The sequence below is a fragment of the Bos indicus genome, chromosome 8 (assembly GCF_029378745.1).
Source record: "Bos indicus isolate NIAB-ARS_2022 breed Sahiwal x Tharparkar chromosome 8, NIAB-ARS_B.indTharparkar_mat_pri_1.0, whole genome shotgun sequence".
Classification (NCBI taxonomy): Eukaryota; Metazoa; Chordata; class Mammalia; order Artiodactyla; family Bovidae; genus Bos; species Bos indicus.
Genome location: NC_091767.1, coordinates 44,036,440 through 44,059,441, shown reverse-complemented (window position 1 = coordinate 44,059,441; position 23,002 = coordinate 44,036,440). Strand labels below are relative to the sequence as shown.

At 41.6% G+C, this 23,002-nt stretch overlaps 1 protein-coding gene across 4 annotated transcripts in view; it reads left to right on the top strand.

The window, feature by feature from the left end:
- The window catches only part of DOCK8 (dedicator of cytokinesis 8), a 233,498-nt gene that overhangs the window by 144,137 nt on the left and 66,359 nt on the right, over window positions 1-23,002 (top strand). For all 4 annotated transcript variants that reach the window (XM_070794611.1, XM_019966033.2, XM_070794610.1 and 1 more), the window contains 9 exons: window positions 2,715-2,832; window positions 6,546-6,616; window positions 7,676-7,814; window positions 8,414-8,515; window positions 11,603-11,698; window positions 12,339-12,573; window positions 15,608-15,772; window positions 16,877-17,046; window positions 19,694-19,789. In XM_070794611.1, the coding sequence (XP_070650712.1) occupies window positions 2,715-2,832; window positions 6,546-6,616; window positions 7,676-7,814; window positions 8,414-8,515; window positions 11,603-11,698; window positions 12,339-12,573; window positions 15,608-15,772; window positions 16,877-17,046; window positions 19,694-19,789 (1,192 nt within the window). The remainder of the gene's footprint in view (window positions 1-2,714; window positions 2,833-6,545; window positions 6,617-7,675; window positions 7,815-8,413; window positions 8,516-11,602; window positions 11,699-12,338; window positions 12,574-15,607; window positions 15,773-16,876; window positions 17,047-19,693; window positions 19,790-23,002) is intronic.

Genomic DNA, 23,002 nt, shown 5'->3' with positions numbered 1-23,002 from the left:
ATGTATAGGTCAGTGGTTCTCAAGTGAGGGTGACTTTGCCGCTCCTGGGGACATGTGGCAATGTCTGGAGACATTTTTACTCGTCACAGCTGAGTAGAGGGGAGATACTACTAACATCTAGTGGGTAGAGGCCAGGGATGCTGCTAAACATCCGACAATGTGCAGGAAACTCCCCATGACAAGGAACTATCCAGTCCAAAATGTCAGTAGTGGTGAGGCTGAGAAGCTCTGGTATGGATTAATATGCAAACCCTTGTAAAGTATCATGAGAACCTTTATTCACAGAGGGAAAAATCTGGTCACCTGGTCCTCCTTCTTGATCACTGTTCTCTTGATAATCTAGTTCACACAAAGGTTGTTTTGTCATCTGAAGCCTTTGGGGCCAGAATATGTCCTTTTGGGGAGAATGTGTAATTAGGATTTAGAATCGTGGACCAAGAGTGAGGAAGACAGGAGACTTTCCCAGCATGACACAGTCAAATCAGCCTTTGGTGTACTGTTGACGCTCAGCTGTTAATGAGATCCCGAGAATTAAGGCAAGCTTGCCTGAGAGATGTCATGAATAGTCTGAAAAGGCCATTCTTATCATTTTATTTAATGGGAGCCTTATCTGACAAGAATAGAGCTTGAATAAGGTTAACAGAGTGACTCTGTATCCAGAGTGCCTGACTTCAGCTCTTGATTGCCGTTTCCTAACTATATCATTTTTTTTTCATTTGTGTTGTGGGGGTGTTGCCATGAAAATAGTATCTATCTATAGGATAATTTTGAAAATTAAAGAAACTACCCATCTTAGGATAAATATTCAGTTCAGTTCAGTTCAGTCGCTCAGTCACATCCGACTCTTTGCGACCCCATGAACTGCAGCACACCAGGCCTCCCTGTCCATCACCAACTCCCGGAGTTCACTCAAACTCATGTCTATCGAGTCGGTGATGCCATCCAGCCATCTCATCCTCTGTCGTCCCCTTCTCCTCCTGCCCCTAATCACTCACAGCATCAGAGTCTTTTCCAGTGAGTCAGCTCTTCGCATGAGGTGGTCAAAGTACTGGAGTTTCAGCTTTAGCATCAGTCCTTCCAATGAACACCCAGGACTGATCTCCTTTAGGATGGACTGGTTGAATCTCCTTGCAGTCCAAGGGACTCTCAAGAGTCTTCTCCAACACCACAGTTCAAAAACATCAATTCTTCGGCACTGAGCTTTCTTCACAGTCCAACTCTCACATCCATACATGACCACTGGAAAAACCATAGCCTTGACTAGACGGACCTTTGTTGGCAAAGTAATATCTCTGCTTTTGAATATGCTATTTAGGTTGGTCATAACTTTCCTTCCAAGAAATAAGCGTCTTTTAATTTCATGGCTGCAATTACCATCTGCAGTGATTTTGGAGCCCAAAAATATAATAAAGTCTGATGCTGTTTCCACTGTTTCCCCATCTATTTCCCATGAAGTGATGGGACCAGATGCCATGTTCTTAGTTTTCTGAATGTTGAGCTTTCAACTTTTTCACTCTCCTCTTTCACTTTCATCAAGAGGCTTTTTAGTTCCTCTTCACTTTCTGCCATAAGGGTGGTGTCATCTGCATATCTGAGGTTATTGATATTTCTTCTGGCAATCTTGATTCCAGCTTGTGCTTCTTCCAGCCCAGCGTTTTTCATGATGTACTCTGCATATAAGTTAAATAAGCAGGGTGACAATATACATTCTTGACGTACTCCTTTTCCTATTTGAAACCAGTCTGTGGATAAATATTAATGATACTTATAAATATTAGTACCGCTGTTGTTTCTTAAAGTCAGGAATATGATTAATTGAATGTATATACATTCATTCTTTTGTTCAACAAGTAATTTTTTTAGCACCTACTATGTCCCAGGCACCAGTGTAGTGCTGGGAATACATCAGTGAATCAAAAACATCAGATAAAAATCTCTGCCCTCATGGAGCTTACTTTTTAGTGGATTATAGTAGTACTAATGCAAATAGAAAGAAAAAATATACAAAGTTATAGTCAGCCTAGTATTTGTCCTATAGTTGTTGAATGGATGAGTATATTATTCATAGTGTTGTATTATTATGTTACATAGCTAATTGGGCTTAGATGAACTGTCATCTTATAAAAGAAAAGAAAGTTAAACCAGTGTAATATGTCATGACAATAAAAAAATTGAAACTGTGGGTACTTCCCTGGTCGTCCAGTGGTTAAGACTGCTCTTCCACTTGAACCAGGGGGCACAGGTTCAATCCCTGGTCTGGAAACTAAGATACTGCATGTAGCATGGTGCAGCCCAATTAAGATTCTTTTTTAGAAAAGTGCTACATGGGATTAGAAAGGAGAAATGAAATTAGGCCATTGCCTGTGGCCATGATTTCTTTTTAAAATGATCGGAACCTTTTTGTTTTCTTATCTTTGTATCAGACATATAGTTACCTCTGGGCGGATTTCCACATTCCAGGACTTTCTCAGCTGCAGCAGACACCTCTGTCTGTGTAGCAAAACAGAGAACAGTGTTGGTTATTATCAGATCACTGCAGTTGAAGACAAAGAATCAACAATAATGCATTTATTCTCCAAAGGTAGTTCACTTCTGAGAGGAAAATCTCCTTCAGAACAGTCACCTTATGAGTGCAGATTTCAGCATCCCCCGAACAACTTGGTTAAAATAGACTCTAGATCTTACTGATTGGCTCCTCATCTTTTCTTTTCCAGAAACCTTCTCTATGTCTACCCACAGAGGCTGAACTTTGCTAACAAACTAGCATCTGCCCGGAACATCACAATCAAAATCCAGTTTATGTGTGGAGAGGATGCCAGCAGTGCTATGCCAGTAAGGAGGGGAATAAACATTTGCCTCTAAGCAGGGTGGGCCGAACTTCCTTGTCAGTTCACACAGACAAAATCCAGGGCTGGTCAAGCTACAGTATGTGTTGATTCAGGCCAGTACCACTGAGGGTGTGCAGAGCACTTTGTGGCTGCTCCATTACTGGTTCCAGGATACTGGTCCCAGGATACTGATAGGGAATCCGGGTCAGCCTAAGTCGAAACTTACTCCACAGTGAGCTGTGAAATTCGGAAACGCGTATCATTTTAGAGGACTGAAAAATATCATGAATTTGTTCCAACCATCCTTACAGCATAGGAAGTAGAGAGCCCGGCCCAGGGAGTCGGCCGTGTTTGCTGTACTTCCAGTTGTATGCTGTGGTACACATCTCCTCAAGCCCCCGTCCACATTTGCCGCTAAGTCGCTTCAGTCGTGTCCGACTCTGTGCGACCCCGTAGACGGCAGCCCACGAGGCTCCCCCATCCCTGGGATTCTCCAGGCAAGAACACTGGAGTGGGCTGCCATTTCCTTCTCCGATGCATGAAAGTGAAAAGTGAAAGGGAAGTCGCTGAGCCATGTCCAACTCTTCGCGACCCCATGGACTTCAGCCCACCAGGCTCCTGTGTCCATGGGATTTTCAAGGCAACAGTACTGGAGTGGGGTGCCATTGCCTTCTCCGAGTCCACATCTAGAGATGTGAAAAAAAAAGTGATGCCTAGTAACAATAAAAATACACCATCTCAACACCTTCTAGGAATGGATCTTCATCCTGAGGTAAAAGATAAATCAAATAATAATATGTAATGCAGTGTCCCCTAAGGAGCCCCAAACCCCAGAATTTGTGTTTTTTTTAACCAGCTGCCTGTAAATGAAATGGTGGTTAGCTATTACTGTTTTAAGTCATAGAATTCTATTGACATTTTTTCCAGTGCTCCCATTCTTCAAATATTCACTTTTCATAAAACCATATTTTAATTAATTAATTTTTAATGGCCAGATTGTTTTAAATTGAAGTATAGTTGATTTACAGTGTTGTACCAATGTTTGCAATATATACAGTAAAGTGATTCAGTAAACCATATTTTAATGTCCCACCTACCTTCCCAGCACAACATATCTTCTTGCAATGGTTGTGGGGAGGAAACCCTAGGAGGAAGACTCCCCTAGTTCTCACTGCTCTCACCCCTGGCAAGTCTATCAGGGCTGCTGGGTACAACTCTGCAGATCCTGATGGTAGCCAGGGTTCCCAGCCAGGGACAAGTAGGGGCCAGACTCCAGCCTGTTCACCACTCATCAAGCTCTGGGGCCTGGCATGGACATTATTGCATCTAGAAGGGAAGGCTCTTCAAAAAATGAGTCCACTTGTGAAGTCATGGGCCTTTTGGGCTAATGTGTGTCCAAAGAGGAGTCTTTCTAAATAGCATAAATATGTGGCCAGTGAAGATCCCAATGACCAAAGCAACCTAGGAAAAGAGGCTGGAAAAGGGATCTCACTGAGGATGCAACCCTTTGACATTGCCCTGTAGTACAGACCTCTAGGTGGAGAGGCAAATGGAGAGAGCACTGGCTTTCTAGTCTCACAAGCCTGTGGCCCTCGGTCACTGATGTAGCCCCCTGGGGTCTCAGTTTATTTTTGTAGCCAGTTCTTCTGCATCAGTTGGGTCACATGTAGAACTCAGCGCTCTTAATGGGATCAAGACCATCCCCATGGAAAAGAAATGCAAAGAAGCAAAATGGCTGTCTGGGGAGGCCTTACAAATAGCTGTGAAAACAAGAGAAGTGAAAAGCAAAGGAAAAAAGGAAAGATATAAACATCTGAATGCAGAGTTCCAAAGAATAGCAAGAAGAGATAAGAAAGCCTTCTTCAGCGATCAACACAAAGAAATAGAGGAAAACAACAGAATGGGAAAGACTAGGGATCTCTTCAAGAAAATCAGAGATACCAAAGGAACATTTCATGCAAAGATGAGCTCGATAAAGGACAGAAATGGTATGGACCTAACAGAAGCAGAAGATATTAAGAAGACATGGCAAGAATACACAGAAGAACTGTACAAAAAAGATCTTCACAACTCAGATAATCACGATGGTGTGATCACTGACCTAGAGCCAGACATCCTTGAATGTGAAGTCAAGTGGGCCTTAGAAAGCATCACTACGAACAAAGCTAGTGGAGGTGATGGAATTCCAGTTGAGCTATTCCAAATCCTGAAAGATGATGCTGTGAAAGTGGTGCACTCAATATGCCGGCAAATTTGGAAAACTCAGCAGTGGCCACAGGACTGGAAAAGGTCAGTTTTCATTCCAATCCCAAAGAAAGGCAATGCCAAAGAATGCTCAAACTACCACACAATTGCACTCATCTCACACGCTAGTAAAGTGATGCTCAAAATTCTCCAAGCCAGGCTTCAGCAATATGTGAACCGTGAACTTCCAGATGTTCAAGCTGGTTTTAGAAAAGGCAGAGGAACCAGAGATCCAATTGCCAACATCCACTGGATCATAGAAAAAGCAAGAGAGTTCCAGAAAAACATCTATTTCTGCTTTATTGACTATACCAAAGCCTTTGACTGTGTGGATCACAATAAACTGTGGAAAATTCTGAAAGAGATGGGAATACCAGACCACCTGACCTGCCTCTTGAGAAATCTGTATGCAGGTCAGGAAGCAACAGTTAGACCCAGACATGGAACAACAGACTGGTGCCAAATAGGAAAAGGAGTTCATCAAGGCTGTATATTGTCAACCTGTTTATTTAATTTATATGCAGAGTACATCATGAGAAATGCTGGACTGGAAGAAACACAAACTGGAATCAAGATTGCTGGGAGAAATATCAATAACCTCAGATATGCAGATGACACCACCCTTATGGCAGAAAGTGAAGATGAACTCAAAAGCCTCTTGATGAAAGTGAAAGTGGAGAGTGAAAAAGTTGGCTTAAAGCTCAACATTCAGAAAACTAAGATCATGGCATCCAGTCCCACCACTTCATGGGAAATAGATGGGGAAACAGTGGAAACAATGTCAGACTTTATTTTTCTGGGCTCCAAGATCACTGCAGATGGTGACTGCAGCCATGAAATTAAAAGACGCTTACTCCTTGGAAGGAAAGTTATGACCAACCTAGATAACATATTCAAAAGCAGAGACATTATTTTGCCAACAAAGGACCGACTCGTCAAGGCTATGGTTTTTCCTGTGGTCATGTATGAATGTGAGAGTTGGACTGTGAAGAAGGCTGAACACCGAAAAATTGATGCTTTTGAACTGTGGTGTTGGAGAAGACTCCTGAGAGTCCCTTGGAGTGCAAGGAGATCCAACCAGTCCATTCTGAAGGAGATCAGCCCTGGGATTTCTGTGGAAGGAATGATGCTAAAGCTGAAACTCCAGTACTTTGGCCACCTCATGTGAAGAGTTGACTCACTGGAAAAGACTCTGATGCTGGGAGGGACTGGGGGCAGGAGGAGAATGGGATGACAGAGGATGAGATGGCTGGATGACCTCACTGACTCGATGGACGTGAGTTTGAGTGAACTCCAGGAGTTGGTGATGGACAGGGAGGCCTGGCGTGCTGTGATTCATGGGGTCGCAAAGAGTCAGACACGAGTGAGCGACTGATCTGATATGATGAGACCAGAGCATCCCACTGGGATGATTGTTGATTTGATTTACTCAAATATCACAGTTAATTTGACACTTTCTATACTGGCAAACAGGTCATCTTTGGGAAATCCAATGGCCCTGAATTTCTGCAGGAAGTATACACAGCTGTTACATACCATAACAAGTAAGTGTATTTCCCAATTCTAAACGTATGCCAAGCTTGTTTCGTTATCTCCTTGATTTTCTGAATCTTCTAGGTGATTCCTCCTACCAGTTTTTAAAATTCAGGGACTAGGGGACAGAGATAGCCCATGCCAGTTCCCTGATTCTGTGATGCAGACGGACAGTTTTTGCCAGTAACTGTGATCGGGAGAATGTGTCTTCAAGAACCTAATACTGTTTTGACTTTTCTGGAAACTTCTACCCTAGTGTGATACTGAGAGGTTTTATGCTGTTACATAAAGAAAAAAGTGTCCTGCTTAGCTTTGAGATACTGGAGGGGCCAGAAGCAAAATCCAGTCCTTGCTGTGTCTCCTTGTTTTCTATACACCACTCCACACTATGCCACTGCCTGCTTTAAGATTTAAGTTGACCAAAGGAGAAATGGAACACTCATTTTTATGTGGGTAAATTGAGTCACAGAATAATGTCTAAACTGTTATTCACATTTTTGGGACCAGACGGACTTGGATTTGACCCCAGCCTGGTAACCTTGGCCCATTTAAGTACTTTTCTGAACCTATCCTCTTGGACTGAGATGAGGGTTAAATGAGTAATGTACATGAAGCTGTTAGTAAACTCCCGGACTTCATAATTCAGTAAAATCAGGTCCCCTTTCCTTCCTGCATCCTTCATTTGTTTTCTCCAAATTTTTGTCGAGTGCCAGCCAAGTGTCATACCCTGTTCTTGTGGTAGAAATAGACAAGGAGGTTAGAGCAGGACTCTCTACCTCATCCCTTGTCCAAATTAAGTTGTTGGAGTTTTCTATTGTATGCAGGGATTTTTTTTTTTTTTCCTGACAAAGCTTTTAGTTTGTGAGCAGCCTTATGTAAGTGAAGTGTATCCAGTGACATAAGCTTGATCTCAAGGACTTTCAGCTAGAAGCAGGCTGATGTACAATGAAGAGTGAAACACCAAGCAGGCAAATCCTGAGGGGCAGAGGGTCCATGATGTTACAATTTATAGTCAGAGCAGCCATCATTCTTGCTAAAAGTTATTCATGTATAATGTACTTTTGAAACAGGTCTCCTGACTTCTATGAAGAAGTGAAAATTAAGCTCCCTGCTAAGCTTACAGTAAATCACCACCTCCTGTTCACCTTCTATCATATCAGCTGTCAGCAGAAGCAAGGAAACTCAGTAGAAAGTCTCCTGGGATATTCAGTGAGTTGTTTTCAACTGGCAAATTCACACTGCGGTTGCTGGTGTGTCCAGGGTACCTGCAGAGATAAGCAACTATTCTCTTCACTTGCTTTTCTCCTGTTAGAAGTAGCAGAGCGGAGATGACTTGACTTAGCAAATGACAATTTCAGGAATGAAAGGTAGTAGGTGATCGATACTGAAAGAATACTCATTTATAAAAAAGCATTACAATGTGCGTTATTTCCAAAGTGTGTGTGTGTGTGTGTGTGTGCGCGTGCTTCACATATAAAAATAACTTTTTCCTCCAAGGAGAAAGAGTTATTTCTTTAAAATATATAAAAGATAAACTGAACCTTGATGTTTAGACGCACACAAACATTAGCCTTAAAGAAAAAAATGCTACTAGTTTGGCTCTGAAAGCAGTGAATCATTGATAATACCATCTCAGGAGCTCTCTAGGAATTTAAAATGCAAAGAACTTGACAGAAATTACTGCCCAAAAGAGCCCTGGTCAATATCTAATCATCATTTAGTTGCATTTGATTATTGTGAGCTAGACAAATTGCCAGAATTATCTGCTGTGATAAATACCATTTTATTCTTTACATCATCTGTTTCAGTGGCTGCCAATTCTCTTAAATGAACGTCTTCAAACTGGATCCTACTGTCTCCCAGTTGCCTTGGAAAAGCTGCCACCCAACTACTCTATGCATTCTGCAGAGGTAACCAGCGAGCTGGCCATCAGCTGTTTCCTGTCCAGCCATGGTCTTGGACCACCTTTCCAGACCCACTTCCCATTTCTTTATACATGACCAAGGATGCTCAGTGCATTTTGGGCAGCTGTCATCTGTCAGCACAGGAGGTCTTCAGAGAGCACATTGTTCTGATAGGATGGGAGAAATAACTGACTTTACAACCTCATTCATTTAAATTATTACCAATTCAGAATGTTTGATAAATTCAAGGCAGCATTGTACCTTATATTATCTATAGCAGAGGGATTTTCAGAATAGTGTATTTTAAAAGGGAAGCAAATACAGTCCACTTTGCTAACAGTCACTCTCAGCTCCCTTCCTTATAAAAGGTTCCCATGCTAGATTCTATCAGTTTCTCCTCCGGGTCAGTTGTTACAGTCCTCAGGTGGATATTGGGGCTCTTATTCCTCTAAAGATACCAGTGTCAACAGTCTTTCCCTCCTGTTTCCTGTGCTGCCTCTTTTGCCCACACACTCAGCTGCAGTCCATTCGTTCAAAGGAGCCCAGTGAATGCTCCGTTCTGCCTGCACCAGCATCAGCTCTCATGCTTCTCAGTCTGGTTGGTGTGGGTTTACATCAATAAGAATTATTTTGAAGCAAATACCAGACATCATTTCATTTCCTGTATAAATATTTCAGTATTTTACCTTAAAAGGTAAGGGATTTTTTTTTAACTATCACAGTACCATTGTCATACCTTAAAAATTAACAGTATTTCATTAATATCCTCAAATATCCAGTCAGTGATCAAACTTCCAATTATCTCATTAATGTCATTTTTTTTAGAGTTTGTTTGTTTGTTTATGTATCAGGATCCAAATAAACTCCATACATTGCTATTGGTTGACATACATGTCTTTTAAGACTCTTAATCTATAGGTTCCTCTTCATCTCTTTTGTTTTCCTTGCATATTTCAAGTTGAAGAATTTCCGAGGAATTTGAATTTTGTTCCAAATTTAGAGTCAACTTTCTTCCCTACTCTGACTGCACAGCACCCATCCCCAGGCTATCCCATTTTATGTTTTTCTTTTTTTCCCCCCAGAGAGAAGCTTCCTTTGCTCTGGGCCACAGGCATATTCCCTCTTTAGATCAAAACTGGTCTCCTGAATGTATTCACAGGCATTCCCTAATGGCTTTTTATGATTTGGACATACAGCCCCTTGTTGAAGTCCTTAAAACCATCTTTTCAACATCAAGCTATACATTCTAACTCCCTAGAATGCCCAATTATCTTTTTAATGATGCCAAACAAACCTGGATTTGGAGACAGATAAATCTCTATTCAAAACTCAGATTCTGCCATGCCCTAGTGTGAACATGGGTGAATTGCTTACTCTCTCTGAGGTTCAAAGATGAAATCTAGCCCATATCTGCCTACAAAGTTGCTCTGAACATTAAATGAGATCATGGATATCAAGCAATGCTTAAGTAAATATTAGTTCTTTTCCCTACTTGCCCTAAGCTATCTATCAATATGCCCTCAGCATCTCCTAATATCCTTTAGACCCATACTGTCCAGTATAGTTGCTACTAGCCGCATGAGGCTGTTCAAAATGTGATTTGTCCAAATTGAATGTGCTATAAATATAAAAATGCAAACTAGGTTTCAAAGACTTAATAGAAGAAAAAGAATGTATAATATCTCATCCATCATTCTGTATATTGATTACATGTTGAAACCATAATCTTTAGGCTGTACTGGGTTCAGTGACGCTAGTATTAAAATTATTATCACATTAAATATATTTTAAAATATGGCTACTAGAAAATTTTAAGTGACATAGATGGCTCATATTATATTTTTAGTGGTCAGTATTGCTTTTTGTTTTTGTCGTTTAGTCAGCAAGTCATGTCTGACTCTTTTGCGACCCTGTGAACTGTAGCCCACCAATCTCCTCTGTCCATGGGATTTCCCAGGCAAGAATACCAGAGTGGGTTGCCATTTCCTTTTACAGGGATTGAACCCGTGTCCCCTACATTGGCAGACAGATTCTTTACCACTGAACCACCTGGGAAGTCCCTGTATTGCTTTAGCTTACTGCAAACTCCAGTGTCCACAGGAATCAGACTCTTTAATGAATGCCAGTTCCTGGTGGAATTTGTTCATGTTGGAGACTGTCTTCCCATTCAAGGTCCCTCTGCTCTTCAGATCAGTGCCATGCTGGGATGCAAGACCAATGTCTTCATATCTTCCAGTTCTCGAAAGATGTTAGAATAGCAGGCTTTCATGTGAATTTGTCTGATTTTCAAATGTTTGGCTACTAATTCAACAAAGTTTCCAACACTGGGCCAAACAGCACTTGTCTGCGGGCTGGATCAAGCTTTGGACCCCAGTTTGTGACTCTCTCTGAGATGTGTCCAGAGGTCCCCAACCCATGCATACGTCCTACCCTTGCAAGTACAGCATGCACCCTTTCCTTAAAATGCAAGAGACACAAAACCCGCACTCACATGGCTGGGTGAGCCTGGGCCCTCTTCCCTCAGTGATGTAAGATGATAATTCCCTCAGGATTTTAAGGCAAGAAATGGTCTCGCAGGACTGCGGGGCTATTGACATATGAATGGTATAAAAAGTCATTTTGAGTAATTAAAGCAGGAGCATAGAAGGACTGCTACTCAGATACATTTTGTTAAAAGGGAACAAAACTGCAGTCACTCAAAAGCATTAAAATTTCATGCCTTTTATTCTACACTTTGTTCTGGCATTGTCCTGATTAATAGAGAAATCATTAGGATATTACTTTAATTCTTAGAATCAGGATTACCATCTGCTGATAGAAGCTTAAATTTGACAGATCACTCACTTCAAACCTCTCCTTTCAGCATGAGAAAACAAAGTCCCAGAGAGTCTCACTGACTTGTCAAAGTAAAAATAATTAGTTTGGTATAGAACTGAACTTGAATCCAGGGCTCCTAACTCTAAGGCCAAGTTGTGTTTTCCAGGAATTTTTGTATTTGTATAACCCTGATATCTATTGCCAAGTCACTTTACTCTCCTTGTTAGTAATGAGAAAAGGGAATTGAATTGCTTTTATTTTTCCCTTTTAATACAGAAAGTCCCTTCACAGAATCCTCCCATTAAATGGGCTGAAGGACATAAGGGAGTATTCAATATTGAAGTGCAAGCTGTTTCTTCTGTTCACACCCAGGTAAGGAACATCAAGGTCAAGTTTAAATCAGAGCAAAAGACTAATAATGAAGATGGGGTGCAGCAGAGAGACTCCTAAGGACAGGTCAATGAAAGATCAATGAAAAGCTTTGTGCACGGATAAAACCAAAAAAAAAAAAACCTTTTAGTTCTGTGTGGGAAATTGAAAACCTGTTAGGTTTTATTTAATGTTGAAAGAAATAAAGACCTTATAAAATTTTTGAAGCAGCCTGGTACCTGCACTGTCAGATGTTTCTGTCTGTAATGCTGCCATTTTTCCTCCAGCATTTTTTTCAGTTCTACTTTCCCTTCTTTTCCTGCCCCTGACTGAGTTTTGCATCGGCTTAGGCCCTTATTTTGGCATTGTGTTTGCCCGGTGTATTTGCCCTTGCCTATAAACAGGTCAGAGTACAAATTAATGTTTCTTCAGTTAATAATTATAGAGAGGATCTATGTTATGCACACCACTCTGTGAAGAAGTCATACATAACCTAGGTCTGAAACATCCATGTCTTAGACCCCCTGCTCTGAATCACTAGATGAGTGGTTCTTACTAGAAGTTGCTATTTGATTGTATTTATGAATCCACCGGTGAGGGTTGATGGGATGAGACCCACGAGGCCTGCCATCTGCCTTCCCAGGACAACCATCTAGAGAAGTTCTTCACCCTCTGCCACTCTCTGGAGAGCCAGGTGACCTTCCCCATCCGTGTGCTGGACCAGAAGATCAGTGAATCGGCACTGGAACATGAGCTGAAGCTCAGCATCATCTGCCTAAACTCCTCCCGCCTAGAGCCCCTTGTGCTCTTCCTGCATCTGGTGCTGGACAAGCTCTTCCAGCTGTTTGTGCAGCCCATGGTCATCGCTGGTCAGCCAGGTAGGAGGTTTGGGGGGCTGGGAAGAGACAGGCAGTGCCTTATTTTAGAAACATGGGAGCAGGGCCAATGGGATCTATCGAGGCTGTGAGTCCAGAGGAGACAAAGTCCACTGCTGTTTTTTTTGAGACTCCCTGGGTGTTTGAAAAAAGAAACATTAATATAGGATGCTTAAAGTTACAGATTTTTAAAAAAAAAAATAAATGTGTTGAATGACTGAAGGCAGTCCTTTAAATTCCATTCTTAGTAATTGGTGGGGGCTTCCCCGATGGCTCATCAGTGAAGAATTTGCCTGCAGTGCAGGAGATGCAGGAGACTCAGGCTCAATCCCTGGGTTGGGAAGATCCCCTGAAGGAGGAAATGGCTACTGACTCCAGTAATCTTGCCTGGGAAATCCCCTGGACAGAGGAGCCTGGCGGGCCATAGTCCATGAGGTCACAGAGTCAGACACAACTGAGCACACCCGCAGTAACTGATGGATTCCTTTTATCTCTGAACTATTTTTGCTGATTTGACAACAAGGGAATCCAGTGTTTTAAAGAAATAAGATAACACAGATTAAATGGAAGTAAAGGAACACTGTAAATTGAAATTCATTGTGGTGTGATCCATTTTTTATTGAGATATAATGTCATACCATAAAATTCACTACAGTGCACAACTCAGTGGTTTTTCGCATGTTCACTAGGTAATGCAACTGTCTGCTGCTGCTACTGCTGCTAAGTCACTTCAGTCGTGTCCAACTCTGTGCGATCCCATAGACAGCAGCCCACCCAGCTCTGCCGTCCCTGGGATTCTCCAGGCAAGAACACTGGAGTGGGTTGCCATTTCCTTCTCCATTGCTTGAAAGTGAAAAGTGAAAGCGAAGTCGCTCAGTCATGTCCAACTCTCAGTGACCCCATGGATTGCAGCCTACCAGGCTCCTCCATCCATGGGATTCTCCAGGCAAGAGTACTGGAGTGGGGTGCCATTGCCTTCTCCAAATGCAGCTATCACCACTACCTAATTCCAGACCATTTTCATCAGCCTCAAATGAAACCCCATGCTCCTGAGCAGTCACCCCATTCTCCCCTCCCCTCAGCCATGGCAACTGCTCGTCTTAAATGCTTACTTTTAACAAATGAACCCTAAATACAATGTGTAAGACTTCCTTTGGAAATAACATGGTGTAGTGCCTGGGTCCAGTGGCTTTTCTAACTGCTTCAGAAATAGACTGGCTTCTGTAGGCGTCTTTGTTTGCCACTGTTTTCAGCAGGGCTTGTATTATTTTGTGTTTTCCAGCTTAGCAGTTACCTTTGAGTATCCTCCATGCTGCCAGTACTGTGCTTAGAGTTGTAGGTTTTGCAATAATAATCAATAGGACTTACAATAAAATATAGCAAAGAGCAGCAGCACAGGACGCAAGTCCTCAAAGGAACACAGCTGAATATTGTTGGGAGGATGGTGAATATCCATTTGGGAGGAAGAAGGAGCCCCCAAGAAGACTGTGTTTAGGATGGCTTTAAAGGAGGGATAAAAGGAGAGAAGCCAAAATGAAAACAGTGAGATGAGATGAGATTGGCAGAAGCAGAGAACCAGAGTGTCTGGTTCACCAAAAGAAGTGGTTCAGAAAAAAGTCTCAAAATACACTTTTCTGGGAGTGTCATTAAAGAAGGAAATAACACTACTGGGCCATGTAATAGGAGTAAGTCGGTGGGGAGGGAGCAATGAACGTGTAGCCTGGGACACACGGGGGAACTTTCAGAGCTAGGGAAGAGCGTGACCTCTGAATCCCTGGGTGTATTGTATCCTGGAGGGCATCTTTTGTACCTGCACAGACAAGGCATCCTGTGTTGTCAGGTAACTTCTCTTACGTGTAGCTGGTGCCTCTCCAGCTAGATTCCTGCGGAATGGCCATCTCTTTCTTCCCTGGATTTCTTTCTACTTTCCTCCCCTACATGTTTGGTATACTACATCCCCAGCTGCTAGACAAAACATTCATACACACATTTTGAGCTGACATTTGGGAGTCTAGGGTGTTGAAACAGGCAGAATTGTTTAAGGTGCTTATTCTCAAAGTACTTATTCAGAACTTACCTGTGTCAGGCATAATAGAAGGCACAGTGGGGAGACCACAAAGTATGAGAAATGCACTTTGCCCTAGAAAGGCTTCCAGCCTATCAGAGAGACAGAGTTTACCACTGGACATAGTCTAAGAATCTTGTGATATGGTGTCAATTAATCCCGGGACTGAGTGGAGTCAGAGGCTTCCTTAAGGAGATGGGAGTGTGCCAAGCATTGAAGAGTAGGCATGATTTAGTTGGTGGGAGCAACATGGGCTTTCTAAATGAGGACAACAGCATGAGCAAAATTGCAGAAGTGAGAAGCAGATGTGATGGGGACAATATAAAGACTGCCTTAGTTTAAGGAAGTTGAATTTGAACAGGAAAGGGTACCAGGTGGAATAAGTAGGGTGGAGCCAAATTGTGGAGGGCTTGAGCTCCTAAACACAGAGCCTATACGGTGAAGCATTGTTTGTACAGGACCAGGGACTGACATAATACACATAAGTTTTTAGGTTAATCTGTGCACCAAGAATCTGTGTTGTGCAACAGCCCATCTCAAACCAGAGTGCGTAAGAATGACGTGGGCATCTGGTTAAAATGCAGATTCTGACTCAGTAGGTCTGCCGTGGGGCCTGAGATTCTATACTTCTAACAGGATCCTAGATGATACTGGTGATGTCAGAGCAGTCCCCACTGAGTAGCACCCATTAACCGCATGGTTTCCAGAGGGGAGGCTATCTGGACACGCTCACATCTTTGTCCTGAAAAACCACAGCACTGGCAGAAGGAGAGATGTGAAGTCCTTTGCAGTAGCAGAGCCACACGCTGGAATTTACTAAAACAACTCACCCTGCCCCAGGCCACCATCTTGACTGGCCTGGTTCAGCTGGTCAGTGGCCAGGACTCCTTGTCACTGTCCCCAAAGAATGTTCCACCTCAAGTTCATTAAGGACCCACCGTGGGGCCACCCATTTTTCTCTTGGTTCCTCAGCCAACTTCTCTCAGTTTGCCTTCGAGTCCGTGGTGGTCACCGCCAACAGTCTGCACAACAGCAAGGGCCTGGGCAAGGACCAGCACGGGAGGAACTGCCTGCTGGCCTCTTACGTGCACTACGTCTTCCGCCTGCCGGAGCCACAGAGAGACATGCCCAAGTCAGGTACCGTCACCCCCCAGCGTGGGAGTCTGGGGGGCAGGGCACCCTCACCCCACCCCACTGCTACAGAATTCCAAATAAAATTAAAAGCCCAGAAGTTAAATTTTATTTTTCAGAGTGAGAAAAACTTACATGAATGTTGAAATTGAAAGCTTATTTCTAGATTTTTCTGTCTTGCTTTCTATAAGCCTTCCTCCTCTTTTTTTGTACTCTGAGCACTAATTTTTTTCTGCTTGTTTGATAATCCATCACTGATCTTTACCCAGTTGGTAATTTCTAATTCAGCTGAGAATCTCCTTTTGTAAGAGCTGGGGAAGTAATAACAGATGCCTACAATTCTAGGAGAATAATGATAAGGAAAAAATATGTCTTTGATAGCAGTGGTAAGCAATGGCTCCTAAACTTTACATTATGAAAAAATAAATCCTTTTTCTCATTTCCTCCCAAACTAAACAGAAATAATAATTCATTTCTCCACTCAACCAGAACATCTGGTCAGCATGATATAAAAAGTAGCGTCAATCAGTTAACAAAATTCCAGGCCCTAACAAAGGAACTTGGCATGTTTATTAGTCCATGTAGCCTCATTTCAAGTAAACCTATAATTTCAAGTGTTTTTAAAAATACTTGTAATATTCACAGACTTACATAATCACCTTTGAATATGTAAATACTTAAAGGTGAAACACCTTGCTATATATAGTGTGTTCTTATTCTTATAAGGCTCAGAGGGTTCCTTGGATTCTCAAATCTCAGAAATGCAAGACTTATAAATCTGTCATCGTTTAAATATTAATAAATAAAAATACCCCCATTTCCAGCTTGTCTTGAGAAATAATAAGCCAGAGCTGAGGAGCAGCCCTTGTCTTTGGATGAGACATGTGCTCGCAGTTTACCACAGTCCTTAGCTCTACCCACTGCCTTACACCCTGTCTTTCCCCCCAAAATTGTCTCCCTTAGGTATTTGCTGATAAGACTCTAATTCCAAGACCTAATCTGTTGAGTGTCTGCTCTACTATCTACCCCATCCCTCCTTGGTTCCTCCTCAAATCCAGTAAGTGACTCTGATCCCTTTGTGTTGACACGTCTGTACCTGGTGGGTTGCAGGTGGCCCCACTGTCCTCCCGGACCCTCGCTACCACACGTATGGACGCACATCTGCTGCAGCTGTGAGTTCGAAGCTGCTGCAGGCCCGGGTGATGAGCAGCAGTAACCCAGACCTCGCGGGGCCACACTGTGCAGCAGATGAGGAAGTTAAGAGCATCATGTCTTCAAAGGTAAGGCAGGTGTCAAGCCCTGGACTGAGACGTAGGCTATTTAACTTCTGACTAACACCTGGAGAGACAACACAAAATTAACCACTCCTGCTGCCTACTGTCTTGGTCAAATGTACAGCTTTCAAGTTATTAAAATTCTTTTACTTTGAAATTACTGAGACCATTCTGAAAGATATAGAGGCAAGACTGGCATTTGGGGGTCTGAGCAGAGTTAGTGGACTTCGGTGGGAAGTTTCTTGAGCATAGCTGGTTTAGCCCCATGGCATCTGTGAATACCTTGAGTTTTATTTTCAGGGAAAAAATGAGTTTTAACTGTTTTTGATGCCTAGAAAGGGTTTTTTTTTTTTCATTTTTTTGTATTATTTTTTAATACCTGCCTTTCAGATTTATTAACATCCATAGATTGATTATCCCATGTAAGAACCCCAAAGATCAAAGCCAAGTTTTGTAAACAAAAATTGAGATCCTGAGAGGGTCAGTGACTTGCCCTAGATTGTTTTCCTTTCATGAATTATTTTTTTTCATAAACTTTTTATTTGATAAAAGTTTGGGATATATAGAGTTGCATCTATATATAACTGAAAATTTTTGTGTGCTCAATAGTTTTCCGGTTATTAATATTTTACATTAAAATAGCAAATTTGTCACAATTAATGAAACACATGTAACATATTATTACCTAAAATTAATGTTTTATTCAGATATTCTTAGTTTTTCCTGAATGTATTGTTTCTATTCTATTCTATCGCACCTAGGATACCACATTATATCTTGTAGTGATATCTCCTTAGCTCCTTTAGGTTATGACACTTTCTTAGATTTTCCTTGTTTTTGACAGTTTTGAGGCATACTGGTCAGGTATTTTGTAGAATGCCTCTCATTTGAAATTTGTTTTAATTGTGATACAATTCACATACTAAAAAATTCATCCCATTAAAATGTATAATAAAGTGGTTTTTCATGTATGTACAAAACTGCCATGAATTCTTAATCTAATTTTCTTTCCAGTTATCTGTGACCTCAGGGTGGCTAGTCTTTTAGAATAAAGTCATTTTCTCTGATGAAGATAAATCAAACTCTTTAGGTTTTGACATCATTTCCCTTGAGACACGCACTTGAGACAGTATGTTGTGAGACAGAAAATCTGGAGACCAGGGTTGGGTCTCGATCTGATCGCACTCCGGCCTGTGGTCATGGGCAAGTCTGTTCCTGCCTTGAGCCTGATTTTCCTTGGCTCTGCAGAGGTTCTGAACCCTGGATAAATGTAAGAATCATCTACAGATTCACTCCTAGAGATTCTGATGATATATAGGTTATATCTTATGAAATCGTGTGAAATACCCTTTTTGATATACCGAATAAATGCAAGGATGTGCTAGAGCTCGTTCATATCAGTTTCTGAGAACTAATTGTTAAATTTCCAGGAATTTTCTGAACCAGTTGTTAAACACAGACATTATTAAAAATTAAATTGTATCAATTAACACATAAGTTATATGAAAAACAAAGGTAATCTAAATGCATTGTGGTCTTCTGGAACAGAACAGGACACAAGTGGAAAAATTGGTGAAATTTAAATAAAGCCTATGGTTTAGTTAACAGTTAATGTGCAATGCTAATCTCTTAATTTTGACAAATATACCATAGTTATGTAAGATATAACATAAGAGGAATTTGACGAAGGGTATCCAAGAACTTTCTGTGCAACATCTGCAACTTGTCCATAAATCTGAAATTATTCCGTTTTTACAAGGGAGTACTCAAATCTCATCCCTTCATAAGTATTTTACTATATTTTATTGTTATCTGTATTTTCGAGGTTATTTATGTCTGTTGTTTCTGTGCAGTGGAAATACTATATGGTTGGTTTGCTACTGCGTATCTCTTCCCAACCCCATATTCAGTAATGTCTTGTTAACTTAAAATCAGGCATGACGGAAGCATTCACAGCACAGTAATTGGCAAATTCTACAGATCAGCCCCTCCCCTCTGAGAGCTGGTTGTTAAGCATTTGCCAGCGCACCCTGGTTCAGTTTCACATCTAAGTCCCCTTTAGGCAATATCACTTCAGATTGCCTAGGGGAGAAGCGGATAGCACCTGTTACTGACAGATTTGATTTTTACAGTTTCCTTTAATGAAAGTGAAGATTTTTAATTTGTCTGTGGAATGGGTTAACAGTTTTTAAATTATTTGGTAGTGAGGGGAGAAAATTTTGTCTAGAAAAATCAAGCCTCATCTTCCTTTCAGAAGTGTTTTTTTTTTTTTTTTTTGACAAATTAATAAATAGTGTCGAGGAGACTGGGAACAGTACCATGTTAACCCACAGAGAGGCACTGTTCCCACACATATTTTTCCCCTTCTCTTCGAGTTAAGTCAGAGACTTAGTTGAAGGGACTGTTTCTTAACTAGGATGTGACTCTAGGTGGCTCCATACCAGCTAACAGTGAATATCTCCAGAGCAAGTAGAGTTAGGTATACTTTACCTTATTTGCTTTGTTTTATGTTTATTTTTGGCAATTGTTTTACCTTTGTAACCAGAAAAAAAAAATACATTAACAATGAATTCTAAGCTGATTTCCAGGCCATTGGCTCATCTTTCTGAGGACCACTGTGGGTTGACTGTGGAGTCATGGTTGTGTATTTCAGATTGCTGATCGCAGCTGCAACCGGATGTCTTACTATTGCTCCAGCAATAGTGATGCTCCAAGTTCAACAACAGCCCCCAGGCCAGTCAGCAAAAAGGTACCGAACAGGGCCATGTGAGGATACGTTGCCCACCTTCTCACTGTTATTAAAAATAGTACTCTCCTTCCTTGTTCCTGCTCTTCTAATGTACATACAGAACACACACACACACACACACAAACACACACACACACACACACACACACACACACTTTGGCAGCCCTGTTCCAGATCCCCCATCTTTTCACCACCCAATTACCTCCTAACTCAGTGGTTTTCCAACTTACTGTGCATCAGAAGTACTTGGGTGGTTTGTTAAAACTGACTGCTGGCCCGTAGAGTTTCTGATTCAGTAGATCTAAAGTAGGGTCCAAAATCACTGCAGATGGTGATTGCAGCCATGAAATTAAAATGCTTACTCCTTGGAAGGAAAGTTATGACCAACCTAGATAGCGTATTCAAAAGCAGAGACATTACTTTACCAACAAAGGTCCGTCTAGTCAAGGCTGTGGTTTTTCCAGTGGTCATGTATGGATGTGAGAGTTGGACTGTGAGGAAAGCTGAGTGCCGAAGAATTGATGCTTTTGAACTGTGGTGTTGGAGAAGACTCTTGAGAGTCCCTTGGACTGCAAGGAGATCCAACCAGTCCATCCTAAAGGAGATCAGCCCTGGGATTTCTTTGGAAGGAATGATGCTAAAGCTGAATCTCCAGTACTTTGGCCACCTTGTGCAAAAAGTTGACTCATTGGAAAAGACTCTGATGCTAGGAGGGATTGGGGGCAGGAGGAGAAGGGGACGACAGAGGATGAGATGGCTGGATGGCATCACTGACTCGCTGGACATGAGTCTGAGTGAACTCCGGGAGTTGGTGATGGACAGGGAGGCCTGGCGTGCTGCGATTCATGGGGTCGCAAAGAGTTGGACACAACTGAGCGACTGAACTGAACTGAAAATAAGGTCCAAGGGTTTACATTTCTGACAAGTTCCCAGCTGATGCTACTCCAGGAACCATACTGTGTTAGCTTCTTTTTTAGTAAAAGGAGAAGTGGGGACAGTTCATCCTCAACACAGTGAAGGCAGTAACTAGGTATCATTTATTTCACCGGCAACCCACTCCAGTATTCTTCCTGGGAAAATCCCATGGACAGAGGAGCCTGGCAGGCTATAGTCCATAGAGTCACAAAGAATCAGACACGACTGAGCATGAGCATTTCAATACTGTATCAGACATGAAAAGCTTCCTTGTAATTCTTTCTAATCAGCCTTACCTATGAATTCAGAGACTTGACAAGCTGTTAAACCGCTCACCAGGTCTCTTTATATTAATAGAATTCTTCAGTTGTCACATGTTGTGTGATCTAAGGGTGGGGAATAAAAAAAAAACCTGTCTGCCCCAAGTTTTCACCTCTGCCTGGTATCCAAGGGTCTCACCAATTTAGTCACTACTTAAGTTAATGCCTTGAGTGTCTTTCAAGACCCTTATAAAAATGTAAATATGCTGATTAGAAGGCTAATATAAAAAAATAAAAAAAAATAAAAAAAAGAAGGCTAATATAGGAAACTCTTTGCAGAAGCTCACAGGGAAATATGTGTATTCAACAGGCCCCAAGGGAATGAGCCTCAGCACAGCTCACTTTGGCCTAGGTGGGGGAAAGATCAGGCATGGGGAGGCCCTGGAAGGTCCGGTGCTGCAGACTTGGCACAAATCTGGGCCCCGCTTGTCTGGAAGGAGGTACCAGGAGTTAATTCTAAAAGAAGAAGTGAAAGAAGATGTATGAAGTGTTGAAAATAAATATGTCACTTACTCTAAACCTTAGCTTTGGGCTTTGCGGAGACTGGTTACAAGTACTATTTTCCTTCTTAAGGACCATGATTTGCCTACACCTGTTTTCTTCAGGCAGGGCCTGATTTCTTCTGGGAGCAATTAATTTGTTTTGATTTTGTTTCTGGTCATTTCAGTGACCAGCAGAGAATCATTTCATTTCAGGGGGAGGTCTAGCCAGTGTGTCTCCTTAGTTGCTCAGCAAACAGGGTTTAGCTGCTTGGCTATTTTCTGTAACCTCCAGAGCAAGGTGTTCTTGTAATAATGTTGCCTGGTAAGCAACATAAATTACTTTAAGAAGCAGCTTATCGTCCTCTAATCTCCTCTTGCCATAAGACTCTGGCGGTCAAACTGACCTATTTTCCGGCAGTTACCTTTGAAGCTCGTGGAGCGTCTCTTTCTTACAATGGGAAGATCCGGGTATAGCTGAGTTATATCACAGGCGAGCTTAGACCACCTGCTAGATTAACATGCAGCCCTGCACCTCTCCCAAGAGGAGGAACTTCCCTAAAGTCTCAACATGTTTTCATATGTATTAAAATTGTAAAGGCTTGACTCACTCAACAGAATGAAGTGGGGCCAATGACAAGCAGAAACACTTTAGCATTCTCCATGTGTCCCCATTAATCATCCAGGGATGTCGTCAGTTCAAATACCCAGACATCTGCACAGAGAACTTTCTGTTTGTCTCCTTTTAGTTTATGTGAGTAACTCTTCAATTTTACTGTACTTAAGAATCAGTAAACTGTGTTGCATACTTACCATACAGTGTGGGTAATTTAAAGGTTTATCAAGGGTAAGCTTTGCTCTAATTAATTTTTACTCTGAGTGTTGACTTTAAAACTTTATTTTCACATATGCCATTACCCTAGGATGTGATATTAGGGTATTCAAGTAGTTTCAGCTTTCTTACCCACTGAGCAATTTAAAAAAATGAGTTCATCTGTGTTTATTCTACATTTTATGGTTTAAGATAAATGAAATCCACAGAAAATGCTCAGATGTCATTTTTGCCATCAGTTAGAGTAACCAGCTATCCCAGTTTTCCTGGGTCTTGGGGGGTCCTTGGGATGCAGGGCTTTCCATTTTAAGGCCAGGATAGTGTTGACTGGTAAAAAAATGCACAACCTAAAATTTGAGAGTTATGTTTTATTGGGGGACATTATTGAAGACTGAACCCTGGAAAACAGTCTCTCAGTTATCTCTGAGGGACTATTTCAAAGAGTCAAGGAAAGAGCCAGGATTTATAGGAGGTTTTACTGGAAAAAAAAACCAAAAACATGTAGTTGCACATCAAAAGATGTTCACAAAAACAGACATCTTGAGTTAATGATTTTAGTGTTTTTCTATATATGGGAAGCTACAAGAGTCTGGGCTCATTGAAATTATTCCTTAGATATGCACCTTTACTATCTAGAGTCAGTATCCTGTCTTTCTCCATCCTGACT